This window comes from Choloepus didactylus, chromosome 2 (genome assembly GCF_015220235.1).
Source record: "Choloepus didactylus isolate mChoDid1 chromosome 2, mChoDid1.pri, whole genome shotgun sequence".
Taxonomy (NCBI): Eukaryota; Metazoa; Chordata; class Mammalia; order Pilosa; family Megalonychidae; genus Choloepus; species Choloepus didactylus.
This window is the reverse complement of record NC_051308.1, coordinates 213,353,879-213,375,874: the sequence shown is the minus strand read 5'-3', so window position 1 is coordinate 213,375,874 and position 21,996 is coordinate 213,353,879. Positions and strand designations below refer to the sequence as shown.

The 21,996-nt window shown below is 47.7% G+C and overlaps 2 protein-coding genes across 4 annotated transcripts; one reads left to right on the top strand and one right to left on the bottom strand.

Annotated features, from left to right (window-relative positions):
• The first annotated feature begins 551 nt into the window (after positions 1-551).
• SH3D21 (SH3 domain containing 21) lies at positions 552-17,420 on the top strand. 3 transcript variants are annotated; one of them, XM_037827711.1, is made up of 16 exons: positions 552-675; positions 851-1,008; positions 1,097-1,160; positions 1,410-1,528; positions 1,730-1,820; positions 1,964-2,019; positions 2,110-2,155; positions 2,300-2,400; positions 2,510-2,596; positions 2,819-2,861; positions 15,500-15,590; positions 15,681-15,724; positions 15,853-15,947; positions 16,115-16,989; positions 17,085-17,148; positions 17,237-17,420. In XM_037827711.1, exons 1-16 carry the CDS (start codon positions 672-674, stop codon positions 17,306-17,308), a joined length of 2,010 nt encoding a protein of 669 aa, XP_037683639.1. In that variant the 5' UTR covers positions 552-671; the 3' UTR covers positions 17,309-17,420. The 3 variants fall into 3 exon arrangements, with proteins under 3 accessions (XP_037683639.1, XP_037683641.1, XP_037683640.1); XM_037827713.1 differs by lacking the exons at positions 1,730-1,820; positions 1,964-2,019; positions 2,110-2,155; positions 2,300-2,400; XM_037827712.1 differs by lacking the exons at positions 552-675; positions 851-1,008; positions 1,097-1,160; positions 1,730-1,820 and having other exon boundaries at positions 1,214-1,528.
• Positions 17,421-18,170: 750 nt separating this feature from the next.
• Positions 18,171-19,765, bottom strand: EVA1B (eva-1 homolog B). The gene is made up of 3 exons (XM_037827714.1): positions 19,580-19,765; positions 19,085-19,182; positions 18,171-18,883 (listed from the first exon to the last, which is right to left on the bottom strand). Exons 2-3 carry the CDS (start codon positions 19,149-19,151, stop codon positions 18,453-18,455), a joined length of 498 nt encoding a protein of 165 aa, XP_037683642.1. The 5' UTR covers positions 19,152-19,182; positions 19,580-19,765; the 3' UTR covers positions 18,171-18,452.
• Between the last annotated feature and the right edge of the window lie 2,231 nt (positions 19,766-21,996).

Genomic DNA, 21,996 nt, shown 5'->3' with positions numbered 1-21,996 from the left:
CGTTTGGCTGAGCAGGCGTCTCGTAAAACTCTGTGAAGTTCCTTGTTCTGACTTCCCCCCAAGGAGAATCCGCTGGGGAGGTATTTTTGTGAAACCACACTATGACCTGGAGATCCCGAAACGGGATCCTTTGCTCTCCTTTCTCTTCAGTGTGGAGGGGGATACACCTTGCAGAACAGCGAGATTTGAAGTTTACCACCAATAGCTTTCCGCTTACCAAGCAAGCAGCTGCTGTCTCCACCCAGGGCCTTAGTTTGAGCTGTTGCTGCCTCTGGGGGCCCCACCCTGTTAATATGCCTCTCCCTGCCTCTTCTGCAGCTAAGAGCTTGCGAACTGGGAAACAGGAGGGTGGGCCAGGGAAGGCCCGTGGGTGGGAGTTTGGGGGCCAAAACTGGGAGAAGCGGGAAAGTAGCAACACTGGGCAGGGAAGAGTATGGAAGTTGATCTTAGCATAGCCGAAGACCCTGCCTGTACTCCTCACCCTTGACGTGGGAGCCGAACCAGTTGAGCCAGGCCGCCCACTCCCAGCGCCCGGAACTGGACCTATCTCTAGTGTCCCCACCTCCTTCAAAACCGCGCACTCTGCTCCACCCTAACCGGGTCCAGTATTCGGCCGCCGGCGGAGCCGTACCGCCCTACTCTGCCAGGCTCTGGAGGGTACCCCGGAAACCATGGGTATGTGCAAGGGGGTTTGGGTGGCTCCTCTGTGCAACCGTGTGGATATGGTAACAAAAGTCCCACTATCACACTTTCTCGCCGCCCTCTACCTGGAACCCGGGACTCGCCTGAGGACGCGCCCTAGCCAGTGTGCCCCAGCTAGGCCTTGCTGAGCCGCGCCCTCTGCCCGTAGAGGTCCTGGCCTTGGCCGGATACCGCGCCCAGAAGGAGGACGAGCTGAGCCTGGCGTGCGGGGACGTAGTCCGGGAAGTACGCGCGGGCCCAGCCCGGGGCTGGCTGCGCGGAGAACGGGGGGGCCGTTGTGGCCTTTTCCCCGAGTGCCTGGTGCAGGTGAGGCCGGGTCGGAGGCAGGCCGGGGGCCCCAGCGCACGCCGCTTGGGAGCTGAGCGCCTCCCCTTTCCCGTGCCCCCTTTCCCAGGAAATTCCCGAGAACCTGCGAGGCGCCGGGAAGGCGCGGAGACCGCGCTATGCGCGCCGCAGAGGTGAGCGCGGGGGCCAACGGGTGTGCACGCAGAGCCGACGCAGCCGAGGCCGCCCCCTCCTCGCAGTGACCGGGCGTGGCTCTGGGCGGGGCCTCGTGGAGGGTCTCTGGTCTGTGATTGGCTCCTGAGTACAATGCTCTGTCACGGGGCGGAGCCTGGAGGTGCTCAGGAACACGCTCGCTGTCCGCCTCTTCCCAGCTTAGCGGACCGGCAACCGGCTGAGGCTGCCACATTCTCGTCCGACCTCAGGTCACCCCTCCAAACCTCGGGCTGCCCAAAGATGGTGCAAAGTGAACTTCAACTACAGCCCAGAGCAGGCGGACGAGCTGAAGCTTCAAGCTGGGGAGATGGTGGAAGTGATAAAGGAGGTGAGGAGACGAGGTGATGAGAGGTATTGAGAGATAATGGAGCAAGTGCGGGATGATGGGTGCGAATGGTGAGAGGTGAGAGATGGGGAAATAAGGGAGCAAGTGGGGGGTGCTCGGGCAGAATGGCAGAACCAGGGGTGTCGGATTTTTAGAGATCCTTGGGGCAGAACCAGATGCCCTGCGTCCTCCTCCCCTCCCCAGATTGAGGACGGATGGTGGCTGGGGAAGAAGAACGGGCAGCTGGGAGCCTTCCCATCCAACTTTGTGGAGTTGCTGGACAGTGGGCCCCCAAGTGAGACCTCGATCCTGTGACCCCGTGAACCCCTGTGACCAGATTCTGCAATCTCCAGTGACCCTCCCTCCCCCCGTTTGACCCTCTCCCATAATCCAGCCTGTGAACTAGCAATCTCCCCTAACTTCACTCTCCCCTGCCAGGCCTTGGTAACCTAGATGTGCCTTCGGTCATCTCTGGTCCCCAGCGGCCTCCCAAGGTAAACTGGGGAGGGGTGGCTGTAGAGGTGCTGAGTTCCCCTTAGTGTGGTTAGAAGCTCAGCTTGTTCTCCCTGACCTTCCCTCACTAGCTGAGCAGCTTGACCTATGATAGCCCTCCAGACTACCTGCGAACAGGTGAGCACCCACTCTAAGGGTTCCCTGGTGCCCTCCCCCAAGCCACACCGACTTGAGGAAGGGGAAAACGAACTAGGCTGATGGGAGAGGGAGTGGCTGATGGGTCAGGGGCGGGTTGGCTTTAGTGGATTGACCTCCTTTCAGTCTCCCGCCCTGAGACCTACAGGGTCCTGTTTGACTACCAGCCGGAGGCCCCGGACGAGTTGGCGCTGCGAAGGGGGGATGAGGTGAAAGTACTGAGGAAGGTGTGAAAGGAAAAGGGCAGGAGAGGGGGTGCTGAGAATGGATGGGACTCAGGAGGAGAGGGGCTTGGGGGACCCAACTCACCTCCCCAACCTCATCTTTGTCTCTTAGACCACAGAGGATAAGGGTTGGTGGGAAGGAGAGTCTCAAGGCAGAAGAGGAGTTTTTCCAGACAACTTTGTGCTCCCACCACCCCCAGTGAGTACAGAGCCAGAACCAGACACTCAGGTGGCAGGGGTAGGCTATTTTGGACAAAGTTGGAGGGTTTGTGGCTTATTGGACACAGCTGGAGGGGCATAGGACTCCCTGGAAACAGGTTATGGTGCTTCCTGGCCCCATCTGGAGGGTCACCCCTAAATGAGGGTAGACTTGCAAGTGTGAGGGCTCCCCTTCAGATTCTGATGCTTCTTTTTTGCACAGATCAAGAAGCTGATTCCACGGAAAATGGTATCTCGGGAATCAGGTGGGTGCCCAGAAAGCCTGGGATTGGGGGATGCTTCTGGGAGGCTCCCCAGTCGAGTTGCCCATAAATTCCTGTAGTTCCCCCACTGTGCAATACACTGTCACCCTCTTATGTGCTCCCTCCCCTGTGGGTCAGGGGCCTGGTAGGAATTTATGTGGGTCAATGTGTAGGAATATGCCAGTTTGTATGTGTCATTGTGTTAATGTGTCTTGAGAAGGTGGCTGTCAGGGTGGATGTGTTTATTTCATTTGGTGAGGAAATGTATGACTCTATGAGTCTGTGCACATGATCTTAGATCAGTGCTTAGCTCTATATATGTGTTCATGTGCCATTTATCTTTTAACATAATATTTGGCACATGCCAAAAACATATATAATGTGTGTTATAAAGTATGGTGACAAGCACTCATAGTCCACCATCCAAACCCAAGAACTAGAACAGGGCCAATAGTTGTGTGTTGCTCCTCTTTCCCATTCGCTTACTTCCCTTACCCCAAAAGTAACCACTCTCCCAAATTTTGTGTTTATAATTCTCTTGAGTTTCTGAGTTTTCTTACATATGTATGTGCCTAAACAATGTACCACTTTTTTTGTGCGTGTGCTTGTTTTGAACTTTATACAAATGGTATCATACTGTGTACAGTGTGGGACTTGCTTTCTTCTATCAGCTGTGTGGATCTAAGATTCATCCATGTTGTTGTGTGTAGATGTAGTTCATGTATTTCTCTGTATATAAATTCCTTGAAGGGAGTATGCCAATTTATGTGTCCAGTTTCCTTTCATTGTTGGACATTTTAGTTGTTTTTCCTTTTTTCTACTACAAATAGTGCTACCGTGGGCATTCATTTGCATGTTTTTTGTTCATGCAGGTGTAATTAGTTTCTCTAGGGTCTAATCCTAGGAGTGGCACTGCTAGAGCACAGGAAATGTGAGTGTTCAACTTTTATGAGATAGTCAAATTTGTTTCCAAAGTGACTGTACACTTTAATACTCTATCATCGGTGTATTAGCAGTCCTGTTGGTCTACATCCTCTTTAACATTTGATCTTATCAGATTTCATTATTTTTGTGAATCTAGTAGGTACTAAAAAGACATCTCATTATGGACCTAATTTGCATTTCTTTGATTACTAAATATTTATTAGGAGTTCAGACATTGTGAGTAATCTAAACCTTTATGAGTTATACCTGCTGCAAATATTTTCTCAAAGTTTGGCTTGTCTTTGTTTTTAAATGATGTTCTTTGATGAAGAGATATTCTTCATTTTAATGCGGACATGTCAGTCTTTAGTGATTAGGATTTTTTGTTTGTTTCCCTACTCTGAGTTCAGAAAGACAGTTATTTATATTTCTTTAAAACTTTTGAAGTATTGCTTTTCATATTTAAGGGCTTTTATCCATGTAGAATTGATTTTAAGGAATGAGCCAATTATACCTTTTTCCATAGACAACTGGTTGTCCCAGCATCATTTATTGAATAACCGCACCTTTCCCCACCTGTCTGTGATGATGTGTGTCATATGTAAAATTCATGTGTTTGGGGGTCTGTTTCTGGGCCTTCCAGATCATTGATAAATTTGTCTATTTCAGCATCATTAATACATTCTCATAATTGCTATAGTTTTATAATAAATCTTGATATTTGATAGGGCGTGCCCTCCCACCTTGTTCTTTAAGAGTGGCTTTCACTATTTTTTGACCTTTGCTCTCCTATAAATTTTTTTTCATTTAAAATTTTATTGAGATTGTTCACAAACCATACAATTATCCAAAGATCCAAAGTGTACAATCAGTTACCCACGGTACCATCATACAGCTGTTCATCCGTCACCACAGTTAATTTTTTTTTCAATTTTTAGAACATTTTCATTACTCCAGAAAAGAAATAAAGAGAAAAGAAGGAAACTCAAATCCTCCCATACCCCTAACCACCTCCCCTCCATTATTGATTCATAGTTTTGGTAGTACATTTGTTACTGTTGATGAAAGAATGTTAAAATACTACTAACTGGAGTATATAGTTGCAATAGGTATATATTTTTTCCTATATGCCCCTCAATTATTAACTTCTAGTTATAGTGTCATACATTTGCTCTAGTTCATGAGAAAGATTTCTCATATTTGTACAGTTAATCACGGACATTGTCCACCACAAGATTCACTGTTTTATACATTCCCATCTTTTAACCTTCCACTTTTCCTTCTGGTGACATATGTGACTCTGAGCTTACCCTTTCCACCACCTTCACACACCATTCAGCACTGTTAGTTATCCTCACAACATGCTACCATCACCTCTGTTCACTTCAAAACGTTTAAGTTCACCCTAATTGAACATTCTGCTCATAATAAGCAACTGCTCCTCATTCTTTAGCCCTGTTCTACATCCTGGTAACTTACATTTCATGTGTATGAGTTTACATATTATAACTAGTTCATATCAGTGAGACCTTGCAACATTTGTCCTTATATGTCTTATTTCACTCAATATAGTGCCCTCAAGATTTCTTCACCAACACATTTTTTTCTAAGATGGTTTTGTTCACACACCATACGTTCCGTCCTAAGTAAACAATTGATGGTTCCCTGTACAGTCAGGTATTTATGTATTCACCACTATCACCACTATCTGTATAACGACATCTCCATTTCTTCCACAAAGAAGGACGAAGAGTCAAAGAAGGTAGAGAGACAAAAGGAAAAAAAGAAAGAGGGAAAACAAAACAAAACAAAACATGACAGCTAGGAAGCGGTAAAAGGAAAGATAACATTAAACCAGCATAGAATAAAGAGTCAGACAACATCCCCAGTGCCAAGAGTCCCATACCCCTCCCCTATGTCCCCCCCCATATGCATTTAGCTTTGGTATATTGTCTTTGTTGCTATATATGTTGCATTGAAAGAAGCATAATACAATGTTTCTGTTAATTACAGTCTCTAGTTTGCATTGATTGTATTTTCCCCCAATCCTACCCTATTTTTAACACCTTGCAATGTTGACATTCATTTTTTCCTCCCTCGTGTAAAAACACATTTGTACCTTTTATCACAATCATTGAGCACCCTAGGTTTCACTGAGTTATACAGTCCCAGTCTTTATCTTTCCTCTTTCATTCTGGTGTCTCATATGCTCTTAACCTTCCTCTTTCAACCATACTCACAGTCATCTTTGTTCAGTGTACTTACATTGCTGTGCTACTATCTCCCAAATTTTTGTTCCAAACCTCTCACTCCTGTCTTTTCCTTTCTGTCTGTAGTACTCCCATTAGTGTTTTCTGTAGAGCAGGTTATGTTGTTCACGAACTCTGTCATTGTCTGTCAGAGAATATTTTAAGCTCTGCCTCATATTTGAAGGACAGTTTTGCCAGATATAGGATTCTTGGTTGTTGGTTTTCCTCTTTCAGTATCTTAAATATATCACCCCACTTCCTTCTTGCCTCCATGGTTTCTATTGAGAAATCTGCACATGGTCTTATCAAGCTTCCTTTGTATGTGATGGATCACTTTTCTCTTGCTGCTGTCAGGATTCTCTTTTTATCTTTGACATTTGATAACCTGATTATTAAGTGTCTTGGTGTAGCCTATTCAGATCTATTCTGTTTGGGGTACACTGTGCTTCTTGGATCTGTAATTTTATGTCTTTCATAAGAGATGGGACATTTTCATTGATTGTTTCCTCTATTATTGCTTCTGCCCTTTGTCCCTTCTCTTCTTCTGGGACATCAATGACATGTACATTTGTGTTTAGTGTTGTCATTCAGTTCCTGGAGACATTGCTAATATTTTTCCATTCTTTTCCCTATCTTTTCTTTTTTGTGTAGGCTTTCAGGTGTCTTGCTCTCCAGTTCCTGAGTGTTTTATTCTGCCTCTTGAGATCTGCTGTTGTATGTCTCCATTGTGTCTTCATCTCTTGTGTTGTGCCTTTCATTTTCATAGATTCTGCCAGTTGTTTTTTTGAACTTTCAATTTCTACCTTATGTATGCCCAGTGTTTTCATTATACCCGTCATCTCTTTTGCTGTATCTTCCCTAAGCTTTTCGAATTGATTTAGCATTAGTTGTTTCAATTCCTGTATCTCAGTTGAAGTGTAAGTTTGTTCCTTCGACTGGGCCATAACTTCATTTTTCTTAGTGTAGGTTGTAATTTTCTGTTGTCTAGGCATCTGGTTTCCTTGGTTACCCCAATCAGGTTTTCCCAGACCAGAACGGGCTCAGGTCTCAGAAGGAGGCAAAAGTATCACATCTCCCTGAGGGTGTGTCTTAGAATATTGGTACACCCTGTGAGGCCTCAAGTCACTGTGCTTTTCTGCCCAGCAAGTGGCACCTGTCAGCCTGTCACTCCAGATTGGTATAAGGAGGTGTGGTCCATGGCTGTTTTCCCCCAGGCTCTGGGTTCTGAATGGAAGGCAGGTAGTAGAGCTTGGCACCACCTCTTTCCCTTTAGGGAAAATACACCCCCTGGGGAGATATCATTTGCATTTGAATAGTCTCTCTGCCTCTGCTATCTCCACCCTTGTCTGGGTTACAGCACTGGGAACTGAAAATGGCTGAGGCTTTCCCCTCTGAGCCAAAAAAAGGGAGAGAAAGTCCCCCTTCAGGGCCAGTCCACAGCCACCCTCAGTTTCACCTGTTGGCCAGAGACAGCACCCAGTCCTCTGGGCTTCCCCTCCCTCCCAGAGAGGTCTTCTGGCTCTCCAAGGTCAGTCGTCACCAAAAGCCTCTGCTTTTTGGGGATTCGTAGCTTGTATTGAGCAGTCAACATTTGTTAATTAAAACCTCAGTTGGAGCTGGGCTGAGGTATGTTTGCTTGTACAGAAAGTGCTGCTCTCTAGCAGAGTGAGGCTTTGCAGTTTGGGCTGCCGTGGGGGAGGGGCTGTCGGCTCAGGTCTGCAGTTTTTACTTAGAGATTTTATGCTGTGAGCTCAGGCATTCCTCCCAATCCAGGCTGGTGTATGATGTGTGGACAGTTGCTTTTGTCCTCCAGCAGTTATTGCAGTTATTCCAGATTATTTACTAGTTGTTCCTGGTTGTTTATTAGTTGTTCCAGGGAGACTAACTAGCTTCCACTTCTCTCTGTACCACCATCTTCTCCTCACCCTCCCATAAAATTTTGGAATCATCTTACAAACTTCCATGAGAAATCCAGTTGCAATTTCAGTCAGCTTGCGTTTAATTGATAGATCAATTTGGGGAGAATTAACATCTTTTCAATATTGAGTCTTGCTTTCCATGAACATGGTTTATCTCTCTTTAAGGTTTTTCAATGCAAGTTCTATTGTTTTCTGCAAGTAAGTTTCACACGACTTTTATTAGATTTGTTCCCAAGTATCTCAGAATTTTTACTGCTCTTGTAAATAGTGTCTTTTTAAACATTAGATATTATTCTGTTTATTGCTGGTGTGTGAAAATACTGATTTTTGTATATTGATCATTTAGCTGGCCATGGTGCTAAACTCTTATTATTTTCAATAATTTATCTGTAGGTTCTTAAAAGTTTTCTATGAAGACAGTCATGTGTTCTATGAATAATGACAATTTTGCTTCACCCTTTTTAATCCTTAAGTCTTTTGTGTTCATTTTCTTGTTTTACTATACGGGCTAGGATCTCCAATATAATATTGAATAGAAGCAATGATGATGAGCTTCATCATCAGGTTCCTGATTTTAAAATGGAATTCTATCATCCTTTAACAAGGATGTTTGCTTAGGTCTTTTATAGTTATCTTTTCGTTAGGCTAAAGAAGTTCCTTTCTATTTCCTAGTTTACTTAAAGTTTTTAATCAAGAATGGATGTTGAATTTTCTCAAGTTGTTTATCTGAATCTTTAGAAATGGTTATATGGGCTTTCTCTAATCTGTTAATGTGATGACTGACATTTGTAGAATTTTCTGTTAGTGATCCACCTTACATTCCTGGGATAAATTCAATTTAGTTATAGTTTATTATCTTTTCAAATATGTTGGAATCATTTTCCCAATTTTTATTTTCTGAAGATTTTTACATTTATTTTTACTGTCATCATCTGGTTATCAAGATTATACTGACCTCATAAATGGGTTAAGTATGTTCATTCTGTTTTCACTTCTCTGGTACATCTTATACACAGTGGGAATCATTCTGTTTTTGAATTGGTTTTGGCAAGATAGCTAGGTAGATACTTAAATTTTATTGTGGTAACATATAACTTTTATAACATAATAGTTACCATTTTATCACTTTTTAAGTGTACAATTCAGTGATATTAGTTATCTTTACAATGCTGCACTACCATCCATTATCAAAACTTCTTCATCACCCCAAACAAAATTTCTTTATTAACCATAACTTCCCCTTCCTGCTACGCCTGGCGCCTGATAACTTCTAATCTACTTTGTGTCCCTATGAATTTGCTTGTTCTAGGTATTTCTTATAAATGGAAATCATACAATATTTGTCCTTTTGTATGTATTTTTAATTATCCATTTCATCTAAATTTTAAAATTTGTGTAAAATTGTTCATAGTATTCTCTTACAACCTTTTAAATCTTAGCTGTACATGCAGTTACATCCCCTTTTTCATTTCTAGTGTTGTTTACTTTTCCTCCCTTTTTATTTGTTCAGTGTCGCCAGACTTGTTTCTATATTCAAATACTTTTTAAAAATCTTTTTTTTTTTAAATACAATCTGTCAAACTTTGTCTTTCAATTGGGGAGTTTAGACTGTTTATATTAAATGTAATTATTTTACAGTGGTTCTTTTCTCCTTTCCTTTTTTTCTTATCTCACTTTTTCATTGATTTGGAATTTGTACACTTTATTTTTATTGTTTTAGTGGCTGTTCCTGAACAAGGCTAAATTTAAAATTTTAATCTTCCTCTTGAACAAAATCTCCAATTATTATTTTTGAATTGTCTTTTTCTCTTTTCAGTTCTGTCGATGTTTGCTTCATATATTTTGAGGCTTTGTTGTGAGGCATTTATCCATTTATAGTTGTTATATCTTCCTCTTGTATTGACCTGTTTATCATTCTGACCTGTCCTTTGTCTCTAGTACTTTTGTGTTTTAAAGTTTGTTTGTTTTTTCTTATATTAGTGTAGCCACTCCAGCTCTCTTATGGTTACTATTTGCATGGTATTTCTTTCTCCAGGCTTTTACTCTCAACCTATTTGCATCTTTGAATCTCTTATTCAAGACATATATTTTGGTCTTGTATTTTAATTCAGCCAACAATCTGTATTTTGATTGGGGTGGGGTGTTTAGACCAGAAACCAACAAACCGTGACCCATGGAACAAATCTGACCTGCCACTTGTTTTATTTTGCTTTTATAACAGTTTTATTGAAATATAATTCACATACCATACAGTTCACTCATTTAAATTGTACAGTTCATTGATTTTTATTATGTCCACAGAATTGTTCAACCAACATCACCATTTTAAACATTTTCATTACCCCAAAAAGAAGGCCCATGTCCTTTAGCCATCAACCCCTATTCTCCTCCTCCCCACCAGCCCTAGGCAGCCACTGTTCTATTTTCTGTCTCTATAAATTTGTCTACATTTCATATCAGAGGAATCATACAATATATATGGCTTTTTGTTAGACCATTCACATTTAATATAATGGTTGTTAGTGGAATTTCCACTTGCCATTTTGCTCTTTGCTTTCTATATGTCCCCTGCCTTTTTTGTTCTTCTCTTCCTCCTTTACTCTACTGTGTTAAAGATTTTAAGTGAACCATTTTAATTTCTCTGTGAGTTTTTTTAGTTTTTTTTTTTCCTAGGGGTTTCTCTAAGGTTTAAAAAATATCTTAATTTATCACACTCTACTTCAGATTTATACTTAGTTAACTCCAGTAAAATATAGAAATTATACTGTTAACAGCTCCAATCCTTCCCCCTTCTTGGTGCTACTATTGTCATATATATCACATCTGTTTACGTGTTACAAACCCAGCAATACAGTGTTATAAATATTTCTTTATGGAAGATTATATATTTTAAAAAGGTTAAGAGAAGAAATGAGAGAAAAAACAGCATCTTTTCTATTAACCCATTTATTTACCATTTCTGGTACTCTTCATTTCTTCCCCTGGATTCAAGTTTTTGTCTGTTGTCATTTCCTTTCAGCCCAATAATTCCTTTGGTATTTATGCAAACAAATTCCCTCAGTCTTTGTTTATCTTGTAATCTTTTTGTTTGTCTTTATTTTTAAACGATAGTTTTGCTATCTAGTTTCTAATATTCTTGGTTGACAGGTTTTTTTCTTATAGCACTTTGAATATGCCACTGCACTGCCTTCTGTCCTCCATTATTTCTGATGAGAAGTCAGCCATTAAATGTATAAATGTTCCCTTGTCCTTGGTAGTAGCTTGCTACTTTCAGGATATATTTTATCTTTGTCTTGGCTTTTCAACCCTTTGATTGTGATGTGTCTAGGTATAGATTTCAATCTATTTATCCTACTGGATATTTTGTTTGTTTTAGCTCTTGGATGTATAGACTAATGGTTTTCAACAAATCTGGAAGTTTTGGGTCATTCTTCATAAATATTTTGCTCCTTTCACTCTCTCCTCTCCTTCTGGAACTCGTTACACTTATGTTGATATGATAATGCTGTCCCACAGGTCTCTGAGGCTCTGCATTTTTCTTTTTTTCTCCATGTTCTTCATATTGGATAATTTTTAATGATCTATCTTCAAGTGCACTGATTCTTTCTTCTGTCATCTCAAATCTGTTCTTGAGCCCCTCCAGTGAATTATTCTTGTCAGTTATCATTTTTCAACTCCAGAACTTCCATTTGGTTCATTTCTTATTGAGGTTCTCTATTTGTTGATTCATTGTTATCATACTTTAATTCTTTAAACATGGTTTCCTTTTTTTTTTCTTTTTTTTTTTTTACATATTTATAATAGTTCTTTGAATAAATCCAACATCTATGGACACTCAGCAATACCTTCTGTTGACCCTTTTCCCCCTGGAAATGAATCGTACTTTGCATGTCTCAATTTTTTTGGTTGAAAACTGGACATTTTAGAGAACTTCTCTGGATTATGACTTCTCCCTGAAAGTTGTGGTGTTTGCTGCTTTTGTTTCTTTGCTTCTTTGTTTAGTAACTTGCCTGGTCTAAATTTGTTATATCTGTATTTCCTGTGGTGTGTAGCTGCTGATGTGGTTGCTCAGTGTTGCAGTTTGCTAATGCTGCCGTTTTGCAAAACAGCAGAAATGGCTTGGCTTTTATAAAGGGGATTTATTTGGTTACAAAGTTACAGTCTTAAGGCCATAAAATGTCCAAGATAAGGCCTCAATAACAGGGTACCTTCCCTGAAGGATGGCCATTGGCGTCCAGAAAACCTCTGTTAGCTGGGAAGGCACGTCGCTGGCATCTGTTGCTCCCAGATTGCGTTTCAAAATGGCATTCTCCAAAATGTTGCTCTTGGGGGATTTTGTCCTCTCTTAGGTGCAGCTCCTCTTCAAGATGTCACTCTCAGTTGCTCTCCAAAATGTCACTCACAGCTGCTCTGAGCTCCTTCAGTTTGTTAGCTCGTTTATATGGCTCCAGTGATTTAATTCAGACCTGCCCTGAATGGGTGGGGTAACACCTCCATGGAAATTACCCAATCATATGTTTCGCTCACACTTGATTGAGTCACATCTCCATGGAAACACTCAAAGGATTCCAATCTAATCAACACTAATATGTCTGCCTCCACAAGATTGCATCAAAGATAATGGCATTTTGGGGGCCATAATACATCCAAACCAGCACACTCAGTTTGATATTTTTTTAAAAGCATGACTTCTTAGGGGTCAACCTTGTCTGCGTAGCTTATTGCTGAGCCAATAATAGGACAGAGGTTGTGTGTGCTTAGACACATTGGGTAAGGAAGACTTCCATCCTCTGCTAATTGATCTGTGTGTGTTAGGGGGCACATTTAAATTTCAGGACATTTTCAAGTCTTCCCTGGTTTTTCCTTTGTCTTGGCCTTTTACATATCTACTGAGCATGCAGGCGACCTCAGGGTTGGCTAGGAATGTGTGGATAGCTTGGATTCTCTGGTCTCTGCTGCCCAGGCCCACAGCCTCAGCCGGTAATATGCTTGTCCCAACCAGACTGCAACCTCAGGCTAGCAGAGCAGTTTGTCTTACCCATCTGCTGCCAAGGTCACCTCCGTGTAGTGCATATGGATGTGGACATCACCACCACTCCCTTCAACCATGGCAGCAAAACTGCTGCTCCTCACAACCTGCCTCACCCTGGCAGAACATCTGTATAAACCAAGCTGGAGGGAGGGATGGGGACAGCCCTAGGTAAGAACACTATCAAGCATAAACACTTCCCAGATTATTGTACGCCTTTGGGCAGTTTCCAGAGCTCTGAAACAGTTGTTTCATCAGTTTTGTCCAGCTACATGGTTGTATTTTGGGGAGAGGATTTGCCTACCACTTCACCCAGCTACAGCCAAGAGTTGTCTGTTATCCATTTCTCTCAACATTGTTATCAAATGTTTTACTCCTTGTCTCACTATGCTTTCAGGTCACTAATTGTCTCTCACTCACAGCTGCTCTGAGCTCCTTCTGTTTGTCAGCTCGTTTATATGGCTTCAGTGATTTAATTCAGATCTGCCCTGAATGGGCGGGGTAACACCTCCATGGAAATTACCCAATCAGATGTTTCACTCACACTTGATTGAGTCACATCTCCATGGAAACACTCAAAGGATTCCAATCTGATCAACACTATTTTTTATTTCTAGCACTTCAACTTGTCTTTTGCTTTTTCCAAGTCTGCCTGTTTATTCCTAATGGTCCTTTGGTTGCCTCTTTTATTTCTTCAAGTATGTTTTACACTGCTGTGCCACGTTCTGTCTCTGACAATTCTGATATTTGCTGGGTTTCGTATCCGCTGACACCCTCTGTCAGTGGCCTGCCTCCTTGAGTGCTTTATGATCTTTGTGAGTCATTACTTGAGCTTAATCTGTGGGAGTCTTGCAGACCTTAGTTGGGGAAGGTTTCTTCCAGACAGGATTTGCTTCTACTTCTTCTCGTAGCTGGAGGGTACCAGCCACCAGAGACTACTTCAGCTCTCCCTCCTAGGAGGCGGGGAGGCAAAGTCTGGGACATCCACAGCTGTATCCCACAGAGCAGTGCTGCCCTCACACCCCCTACCTCTTTTGGGGTCTAGCTGTGCCTCAAGAAGTGTGTCCTAAATAGGATGAAATTGTTCTTTAGTGGGAAAGTTCTTCAGAGCACCCAGATAGCCACATATTGCAAGAAAAAGTTGGAATTAGCATTACTGAACTTTGACTATATTCCAGGCACTCTTCTAGGCACTTCACATGTATTAAGTCACTCACATGTCACAGCGACCCTACGACATGTGTACTGGTAATATCCATGTTTTACTGATGAGGACATGGGGCACAAAGAGGTGAAGTTACTTGCCCAAGTTCTCACACAGCTACAAGTAATGGAGCTGAAATGTAATGCTGGTGTCTGGCTGTAGAATCCATGTTCTTACCCTCTGCACTTCAATGGATTTGTGTGTGTATTGTGTGTATCTGCGTGTGATAATGTGTGTCTGTGGACATGAATATCACAGTGTCTGAGTGCGTTCAGGTGTTCACTCTGATGCCACTTTCTCGTTGTGGCCTTCTCTGACCACCCTGTGGAAAACTGTACACTTCCTTTCTCAGCAGCACTTAACTGTCCAACATACTCCATATTTGACTTGTTTTGTTTATGTCTGCTTCCCCAGTGGAACGTAAGCCCACCCTGGCTGCTATGGGATGAAATACTGTAGACAGGGTGGGTGCAGCTGCAGCCCAAGCTGGAGGCTGGTGAATAGTCCAGGTGAAGATGATGGTGGCTTGCTCTAGAGTGCTTAGTAGTAGTAGTGGTGATGAGTGTTTGGATTCAGGATATACTTTGAAGTTAGTGCTGATAGGATTTGCTGATGGTTTGGATGTGCAGCATTAGGGAATAAAAGGAGTCTGAAATGACTCCTTATTTGTTGTCCAGGCAAATGGGTGAAGGGGTAAATTGGGGAACAAATGGGAAGGAGAAATTCATAGGGGAAGGAGGGGAAGAAAGAGATTGGTTTTGGGTGTGTTCCATGTGTGTGATGTCAATCAGCTTTCCAAATGGAAATACTGAAAGGGCAGTTGGATGTGAGTCTGGTGTTAAAGGCCACTGGAAGTGGCTGGAGATGAAAATTTGGGAGTCTTTGGCTTATCAATGATACTTAAACCCATAAGACTGGGTGAGATCTTTTAGAGAGTAAATTAGATGGAGAAGACCAAGAAGTTTGAGGGAGGGTTGATTGGAAGGGAGCACGCAGTTGCCATGGTCCAGGGAAGAGAAGAGGCCTGAAAAAAGCAGCCCTGGGCATTAAGAAGGAGACAGGACTTAGAATAAGTGTGGAAGTAAAATTGGCAGGATATGGAGCCCTCTCCCCGGCCAAGCCTTCCCTGACACCAGCTTGCTAGGGGACCCTCCAAGGAGCTCCCACAGTTCCCTATGCCCATGTGGCACTAGGTGATCAGAATATGATTCATCTCCTGTTTCTAGTCCCCTGTGCACAGCACAAGCAGGACCAGTGACTGTTGGATGAATGAACAAATGAATGAACACTTGACTCACTTCTCTCTCCCCTCCCAGTTCCTATTAAGGACCCGAAAAAGATGCCCAAAACAGCCATACCTATGCTCAAGAAGCTGGCAACAGCCCCAAATGGGCCCAGCAAAACCAAGTAAGGAGTAGGATATGGGGGTAGGATAAAGGGGGGAGGGTACAACATAAATGCCCCCCACACCCAGGGTCTGATGAAGGTATGTTCCAGGACACCCAGCGGGGAAGGTCAGAAGCGCCTCCCCCATGACTCAGGTAAGGGCTGCCTCTCTCCAGTGGGGGAAGACTCGGGGATAAGGGTGGGGTGGTTGTGCTGAGGGATAGAGATGGGAGGAGACTGAGGGTCAGAGTAGGCCTGGGCCCCTGAGGTTCTGCTCTCATAGGCTATAGCGGCAGCTTCCTCAACGGGAATCCTGGCTACTCTGGCAGAAAGCGATCCAAAACCCAGGTTCCCCGGCAACGTTCTGTACTCGGTCAGGTGAGAGGCATCAGGGCAGGGAGGATGGGGGCAGAAAAGGGAATTGGGCAGAGTCTGGTTCCCCGAGATCTGGTGTGCAAGGGCAAAGGATCCCAGGAAAAGGGGAACCGGACCCGAATCTTCGGTGTATCCAGCCCTCAGCTGAGACCCCACCTCCATCACCACAGGAGGAAGAGCAGAGCAGCCTGATGAAGGCCTCTTCTGTGAATAAAACCCCCAGTCTGGACAAGACCTCCACCCCAGAGAAGACCCCGGCCTCGGATGAAGTCAGCACTCCAGAGAAGATCCCAACTCCTGACAAGTCCCCTGCCCCAGAAAGGGTCTCTTCTGTGGATAAGGTCCCAGAAGTCCCACTTGGGCATGAAGCCCCTTACTCAAAGATGGCCCCTTCTGGGGATGAGGCCCCCGCACTAGATAAGGTCTTGACCCCAGAACAGGTGCTCTCTGAAGAGGCCTCTGCTCAAGATAATGCTCAAGTCCATCATGTCTTCCCAGAGGAAGCTCTGCAGCAGGCCAAGGCCCTTGTGGCCAAGGAGGCTCAATCCCAAGAGGAGGGCCACATACCAAAGGAGCCCTTGCTCCAGCCTCACTCCCCAGAGAGCATGATGAAACACCTCCTGGATGAGAGGGACAGCTCCCTCCTCCTGCATGAGCCCAAGTCCAAGCCCAAGACCATGTCCTCCGTTGAAAAGCCCCACCCACAGGCAGAGGCTACAACCCTCAAAGAGGAGGCACCTGCCAAGGGTGAGACTACCCCACAAGAGGAGATGACCCTGAACAAGGAGGTGCCCCCTAAAGAGGAGATGCCGCTGAAAGAGGGGGTGTCTCCCAAAGAGGAGGTACCTCCCACAGAGGTAGCCCCTACTCTAAAGAAACCACATCCTAACAAGCCGACTTCAGATCCCCAAGAGATTCCCTCCCTTCATCCCCTGGCCCCGCAAAATCCCACAGAAATCAAGGGCGACAGTGTCGACCTAATGAGTCTAAAGGAGGAGATGGAGTCTCTAAGGAGGTCTCTGGAGCTGATGGGGGTGCAGCTGGAGTGAGTGGAGGTTGCGGAGCAGGTGTGGGAAGCAGAGGGGCGGGGCTCTCGGCCTGCACGCCCCTCCCCCTCACCGCCGGGTCTTGTGTTTGCAGAAGGAAACTGACCAACATCTGGGAGGAGCTGAGGAACGAGCGGGAGAAGCGCCTGTTGCTGGAGGTGGGGGGACTGTGGGCCCCACGTGTGTGGAGGTGGGACGGGGGGCGTGCTGACGGCTGGTCCTCCTCTGACGACCTCTCCCTACTAGGTTCAGATGGTGCAGAAGACTCGGGAGTCCCCGAATCGGGAGTCTATGCACGCGCAGACGCAGACGAACTGAGGGCGGACCCGGGAGGAATACGGTCCGACCTAGAGGGACACATGGCTTCGGCCGCCCACATCCTTGCACAGGACTTCGGGAAACTGGAGAGAGTAAACTCGCCTAGTACGCGCGCGCCGCGCCTGGTCCGTGCGGGGGGCGGGGCCTGCGGGGCGGTCCCGGCCCTCCGCATTCCTGGCGGTCTCTCCCGGGCACATCTGGCCAACATGTGGCTCCCATTACCGTTCCCAAGGCCTGCGCGCGGCTATTTTTATCCACCGGATGGTGGAGGGGGGACAGTTTCTCCTTCTGTCGCCAGCCCCGCGCCGGGCAGGAGGGGCCCCGCGGGGTCAGCCTCTGCCCTCGGGGCTTGTGTTCCCGGATCCAGCTGTGCGCCAGGGCGGGACTGGCCAGCCCGGACCCCTCCCAGTTGGCCCCAACTGTCCGCCCTGAGGGACTCACAGGAACGCACCTCGACCCCTACACAAACTCCACAGCCAGCTCAGGCTCATGTAGTTTCACTGGGGTTCATAGGATCTTGGGGCTCAAAGTCAGGGTTCCCTGAGGACTGGTGGGTGAATGCACGCGCACGATTATCATGTATGCGTGAACCTTGTGCATTTGTAGGCACAGGTGTGGCGTGTGCAGAGGCGTTTGCGGGTAAGGAATGCAGCTGCTAGCGTGGAGACTCCTGTGTGAGTGAAATGTGGGTGCAAGGGTGTGTGTGAAGTGAACGCGAACGTTTGTGCAGAGAAGTCGGGAGGGTGCACCGAGGTGACTGCAGCAGGGCAAAGCAGTGGAGTGGGGCCTTGGCCGTGGGGCGACCTGCGTGGCAGGGTCCTGGAGGCCGCTGGGGGCAGGGCTAACAAAGGGAGAGACCGAGTCACTGAGAACGCAACTTTCATTGGTCATGTCACCTCTTCACTGTCCCCTAGAGGGGGTGGGGACCTGGGAACCCCACATCCTACCCTTCCCCTACAGACTTCTGCAGGACTGGGAAGGCCGCCTCCCAGGAGGTGGGGGTCCTTGCCCAATAGCACCATGGGAGCCGTGCAAGCGGGGCTTCCATTGCACCCTGGGTGGGGGCAGTCCGGAGGTCAGGGACAGCTCCAGGCTCACCAGCAGGTCCTGAACCCAGAAGGCGCTGTCTCGGGAGCCGGGGCGGTCAGTAATAGTGCATGCGGCCCATGGTGCCCGCGGCCGACGGGCTGGGCCCCAGCGTGCCAGTGCCCAGCAGGTCCGGCTGGCCTGTGCGCCAGATCTCCCGCAGGATCCGCTCGCGCTCCTCCAGCCGCTGCGCGCGCTCCAGCTCCTCCGCCGACGTGAAGACGTTGACGCCGAGGGGCCCGTCGGGCTCCGGGGACAGCTCGGGTCCCGGCAGCGTGTCGTCGGGGCCCAGCCGCGTCACCGTGTCTTCCTCGTCGTCGTCGTCGTCCTCGGGCTCCAGGGTGCTGCTGCGGGGGTCGCGGCGAGGAGCGGGGCCCCGGGGCCGCGGGCGAGGCGAGCAGGAAATGCTGATGACTAGGAGGCACAGGGTCAGCAGCAGGCCGAAACAGATGCCCAGCACGAAGTAGAGGCCAAAGCTTTCGGGGTTGGCTATGGGGCAGAGAGTGGAGGTCATGCCCGAGCCCTGGCGGGTGGGTGTCATTCCTTCTCGAAAATGGGCACGGGCGCTGGGGGGCAGTGAGGGTGGGGGAAGCTGGGAGTAAGTGATCGGCGTGGAGGGGGTGGGGTGGGGTCTGAGAGGGGCAGGGAGGGGTGCATGCTCCCAGGGCCCCTCTGGCTGCCAGCCCTCACCGCGGATGTGTGCGTAGGCCGCCAGGCTGTTGCTGAGCAACTCCATGTCCCTTTTGGGGGCGTCCATACTGCTCTGGACAGGTAGCTCCCTAGGCAGCCTGCGAGGTCGGCAAGGTCAGACCTTCCCCCCAGTCCAGAGCTGTGTGCTCCTCCGGGGAGCGCCTCTCCCTGGAGGAGCAGCCCGGAGTTCCACCCAGGAGCGAGGGGCTCCCTAACTTAAATGCAGGCCAGGGCCCGGTCTTGGGGGGGAGGTGGGGTCATCCCCCTGGCCAGGCCGCGCCTCCATCCTGGAGGTCAGGGGAGAGGGCCGCAGGCCGTCCCCTCGCGGAGTTTCAAGAAGAGGCCCGGTTTCGCCGTCCGGGGAGCGGGATGGAGAGTAGAGACGCGGCTGCCTCCCCCACTTCCCAGGCGGTCCCCGGAGGGGCAAGGCCAGCTCCCTCCCCGCATCCAGCCCCCTGCGGGGACCCACCGGCCCGGAGGCTCGGGCTCGCTCACCGTCGACGCCCCGCTTCCCGGCTGCACGGCCCCAGCGACTCCGGCGTCCGTCCCGGGCGGCCACATATGCTCGGGGCCCGGCCGCTCCCGCCCCGTCCGGTCCCGGCCGCCCCACCCGCCCGCCTCGGCTCCCAGGCGGCGGCAGCGCGGGCCGGACACGGGCCGATGGACCAGCGGGCGGAAAGTTTCCTCCGAGGAAAGAGGAGGGATGGGGCGGGGCGGGCGGGGGAGGCGGGGAGGAAAAGGGCCGGGAGAGGAAGGGGAGAGGAGGGAGCGACCGGGAGGAGGGGAGCCAGGCCTGCGGGGGCCGTCCGCTCCCCCACAGGAAACCGCCGGGGAGGCCGGCTGCAGGGACCCACCCCCGGACTACTAACAACAACAAAAATAATGATGGGGATGGCGTTCCGAAGAAGTGCCAGGCAACGGGCGAGTCCTTTAAATATTATTTCATTTAATCCTAACAGCCCTATAATGTGGGTGCCATTATTTCCAGTTTACAGATAAGTAAACTGAGTCAGGAGAGACTGAATTTACCAAACGGTCAGGATTTAAACCCACTGTCCTTGGACCCTAAAGTCCAGTGTCTTCACCACTTCCCTATACGTGGCCCCTCCTCCCAGGAGGCCCCAGACGCCCTCACCCAGGGAAATCTGCCCCTCCTTCCGGGCGCAGATGTTCAGTCCCAGCCCCCAGCCCTTCCCCAGGGGTCGCCTTCCCCCTAGTCCTTCAACCACCCTTGGAGGAAAGGGCTCTTTGCCCCTCCTTCCAGGGCCAGGCAGGGAGTGTGTCCAGCTGGCCAAACCCTGGGTCATGCAGGGTTAATGATTATTGGCTTGGAGCCAGGCCCAGGGCAGCCTTGCAGAACCCAGAGGGGGCCTCTGAGTGTACACACGAGCCCCCAGGCTCTGGGCAGGAGAGCGTGGCAGGAAAGCGTTTCCCCCTAGCAAGATGTGCCCTTGCACACATGCATTTCTGCCTGGGTTCAGGGCTTGTGCACGTAATGCACTGCCCCATCAGTGTGTGCAGCTGGGGTCTTCTTGGCCAGATTCCCAGCACCCTCTCCTCTTGGGTCCCCCCCTCCCTGTGTGGAGGCTGGGGTGAGGGGGAGGCCTTCTTGGCAGGAGCCTTAGAAAGGAGGAGTGAAGGAAGGGGGAGAGGAAATTGTAGGCATAGCTCAAGGCGCTGCCTGAGGCCTGTGGGCCAGTGACCCCCTCCCTGTCCAGGCTGAAGACCCCCACTCCCAGTCCTGAGACTGGGTTCAAGCAGAGGGCAGATGGAGATGGGGGAGGACTAGGACTGACCCCATGGAGATGGGGACGGGACTGGGTTTCTGTTCTGTTTTGTGTGCGTGTGGAGGAATTTCTGCCCACATCTGTTTATTTGTGTCTATTAATGTGGTATCTGCTGAATATTTTTGTGGGGGTGGGTATGTCTGTATATATATGGCGGCGAATCAACAAATACTAACTGGCACCATGTGTCCAGCGTTTCCTAGATAATGGGATTCAGCAGTAAACCCTGCCCTCGTGGAGCTGACACACTAAGTTGGAAAGACAAAGAATACATGAAGATAATTTTGTGTACAGCTAAGTGGTCCTAAGTGGTCGGAGGTTGCTGGACTAGGGTCATATGCTGGAAAACAGCTGGAGGTGGCTCTGCAGGGTCACATCAGGTGGGACCTGAATCCTGAGGAGGAGGCAGCCAGGCCAAGAACTAGGGGATTCACCACCCCACCAATTTGAGACCATACTCATTGCTCCAGGGAAAAAGAGAAAAAAGATCCCCAGGAGAGTGCTCCAGGCACAGCTGAGTGCAAGTGCAAAGGCCCCAAGGCAGATGGAAAACCGTGGGGATGGTGTGCTGGGAGGGAAGAGAAGTGTGATGGGGTAATCACACAGGGACTCGTGGGCCCTGGTAAGGAAGTTGGTTTTTTTTTTTTTAATGCAATTTTATAGAGATAAATTCACACAGCATAGAAACTATCTGAAGTATACAATCGCTGGCTCACAGTATCATCACATGGTTGTGCATACAGCCCCATGATCAAATTTAGAACATTCTCATTACTCCAGAAAAATAAAAAAGAAAACCCTAATCCTCCCATACACCATCCCTCACCCCCACCCACCCATTACAGACCCATAGTGTGGATGTGGTACATTTGTTACTGTTGATGGAAAGAGTATTAAAATATTACTGTTAACTATAGTCCATAGTTTGCAATAGGTACATTTTTTTCCCATATGCCCCTTGTATTAATTAGGGTTCTCTAGGGAAACAGAACCAACTAGAGATATCTGTAAATATAAGATTTTTTAAAAGTGTCTCACGCCACTGTGGGGATGCAAGAGTCCAAATTCTGTAGGGCAGGTAGCAAACTGACAACTCTGTTGAAAGTGTTCAGTGAACTCCTCAGA

Bases quoted from the DNA above. Each gene is read 5' to 3' on its own strand.
- SH3D21 (XM_037827711.1), top strand. The intron at 2,020-2,109 runs GTAAACTGGGGA...TTCCCTCACTAG, and splicing joins GTCCCCAGCGGCCTCCCAAG to CTGAGCAGCTTGACCTATGA. The intron at 15,948-16,114 runs GTGAGAGGCATC...CCATCACCACAG, and splicing joins AACGTTCTGTACTCGGTCAG to GAGGAAGAGCAGAGCAGCCT.
- EVA1B (XM_037827714.1), bottom strand. From the start codon at position 19,151: ATGGACGCCCCCAAAAGGGACATGGAGTTGCTCAGCAACAGCCTGGCG. The intron at 18,884-19,084 runs GTGAGGGCTGGC...TCTGCCCCATAG, and splicing joins GGCCTACGCACACATCCGCG to CCAACCCCGAAAGCTTTGGC.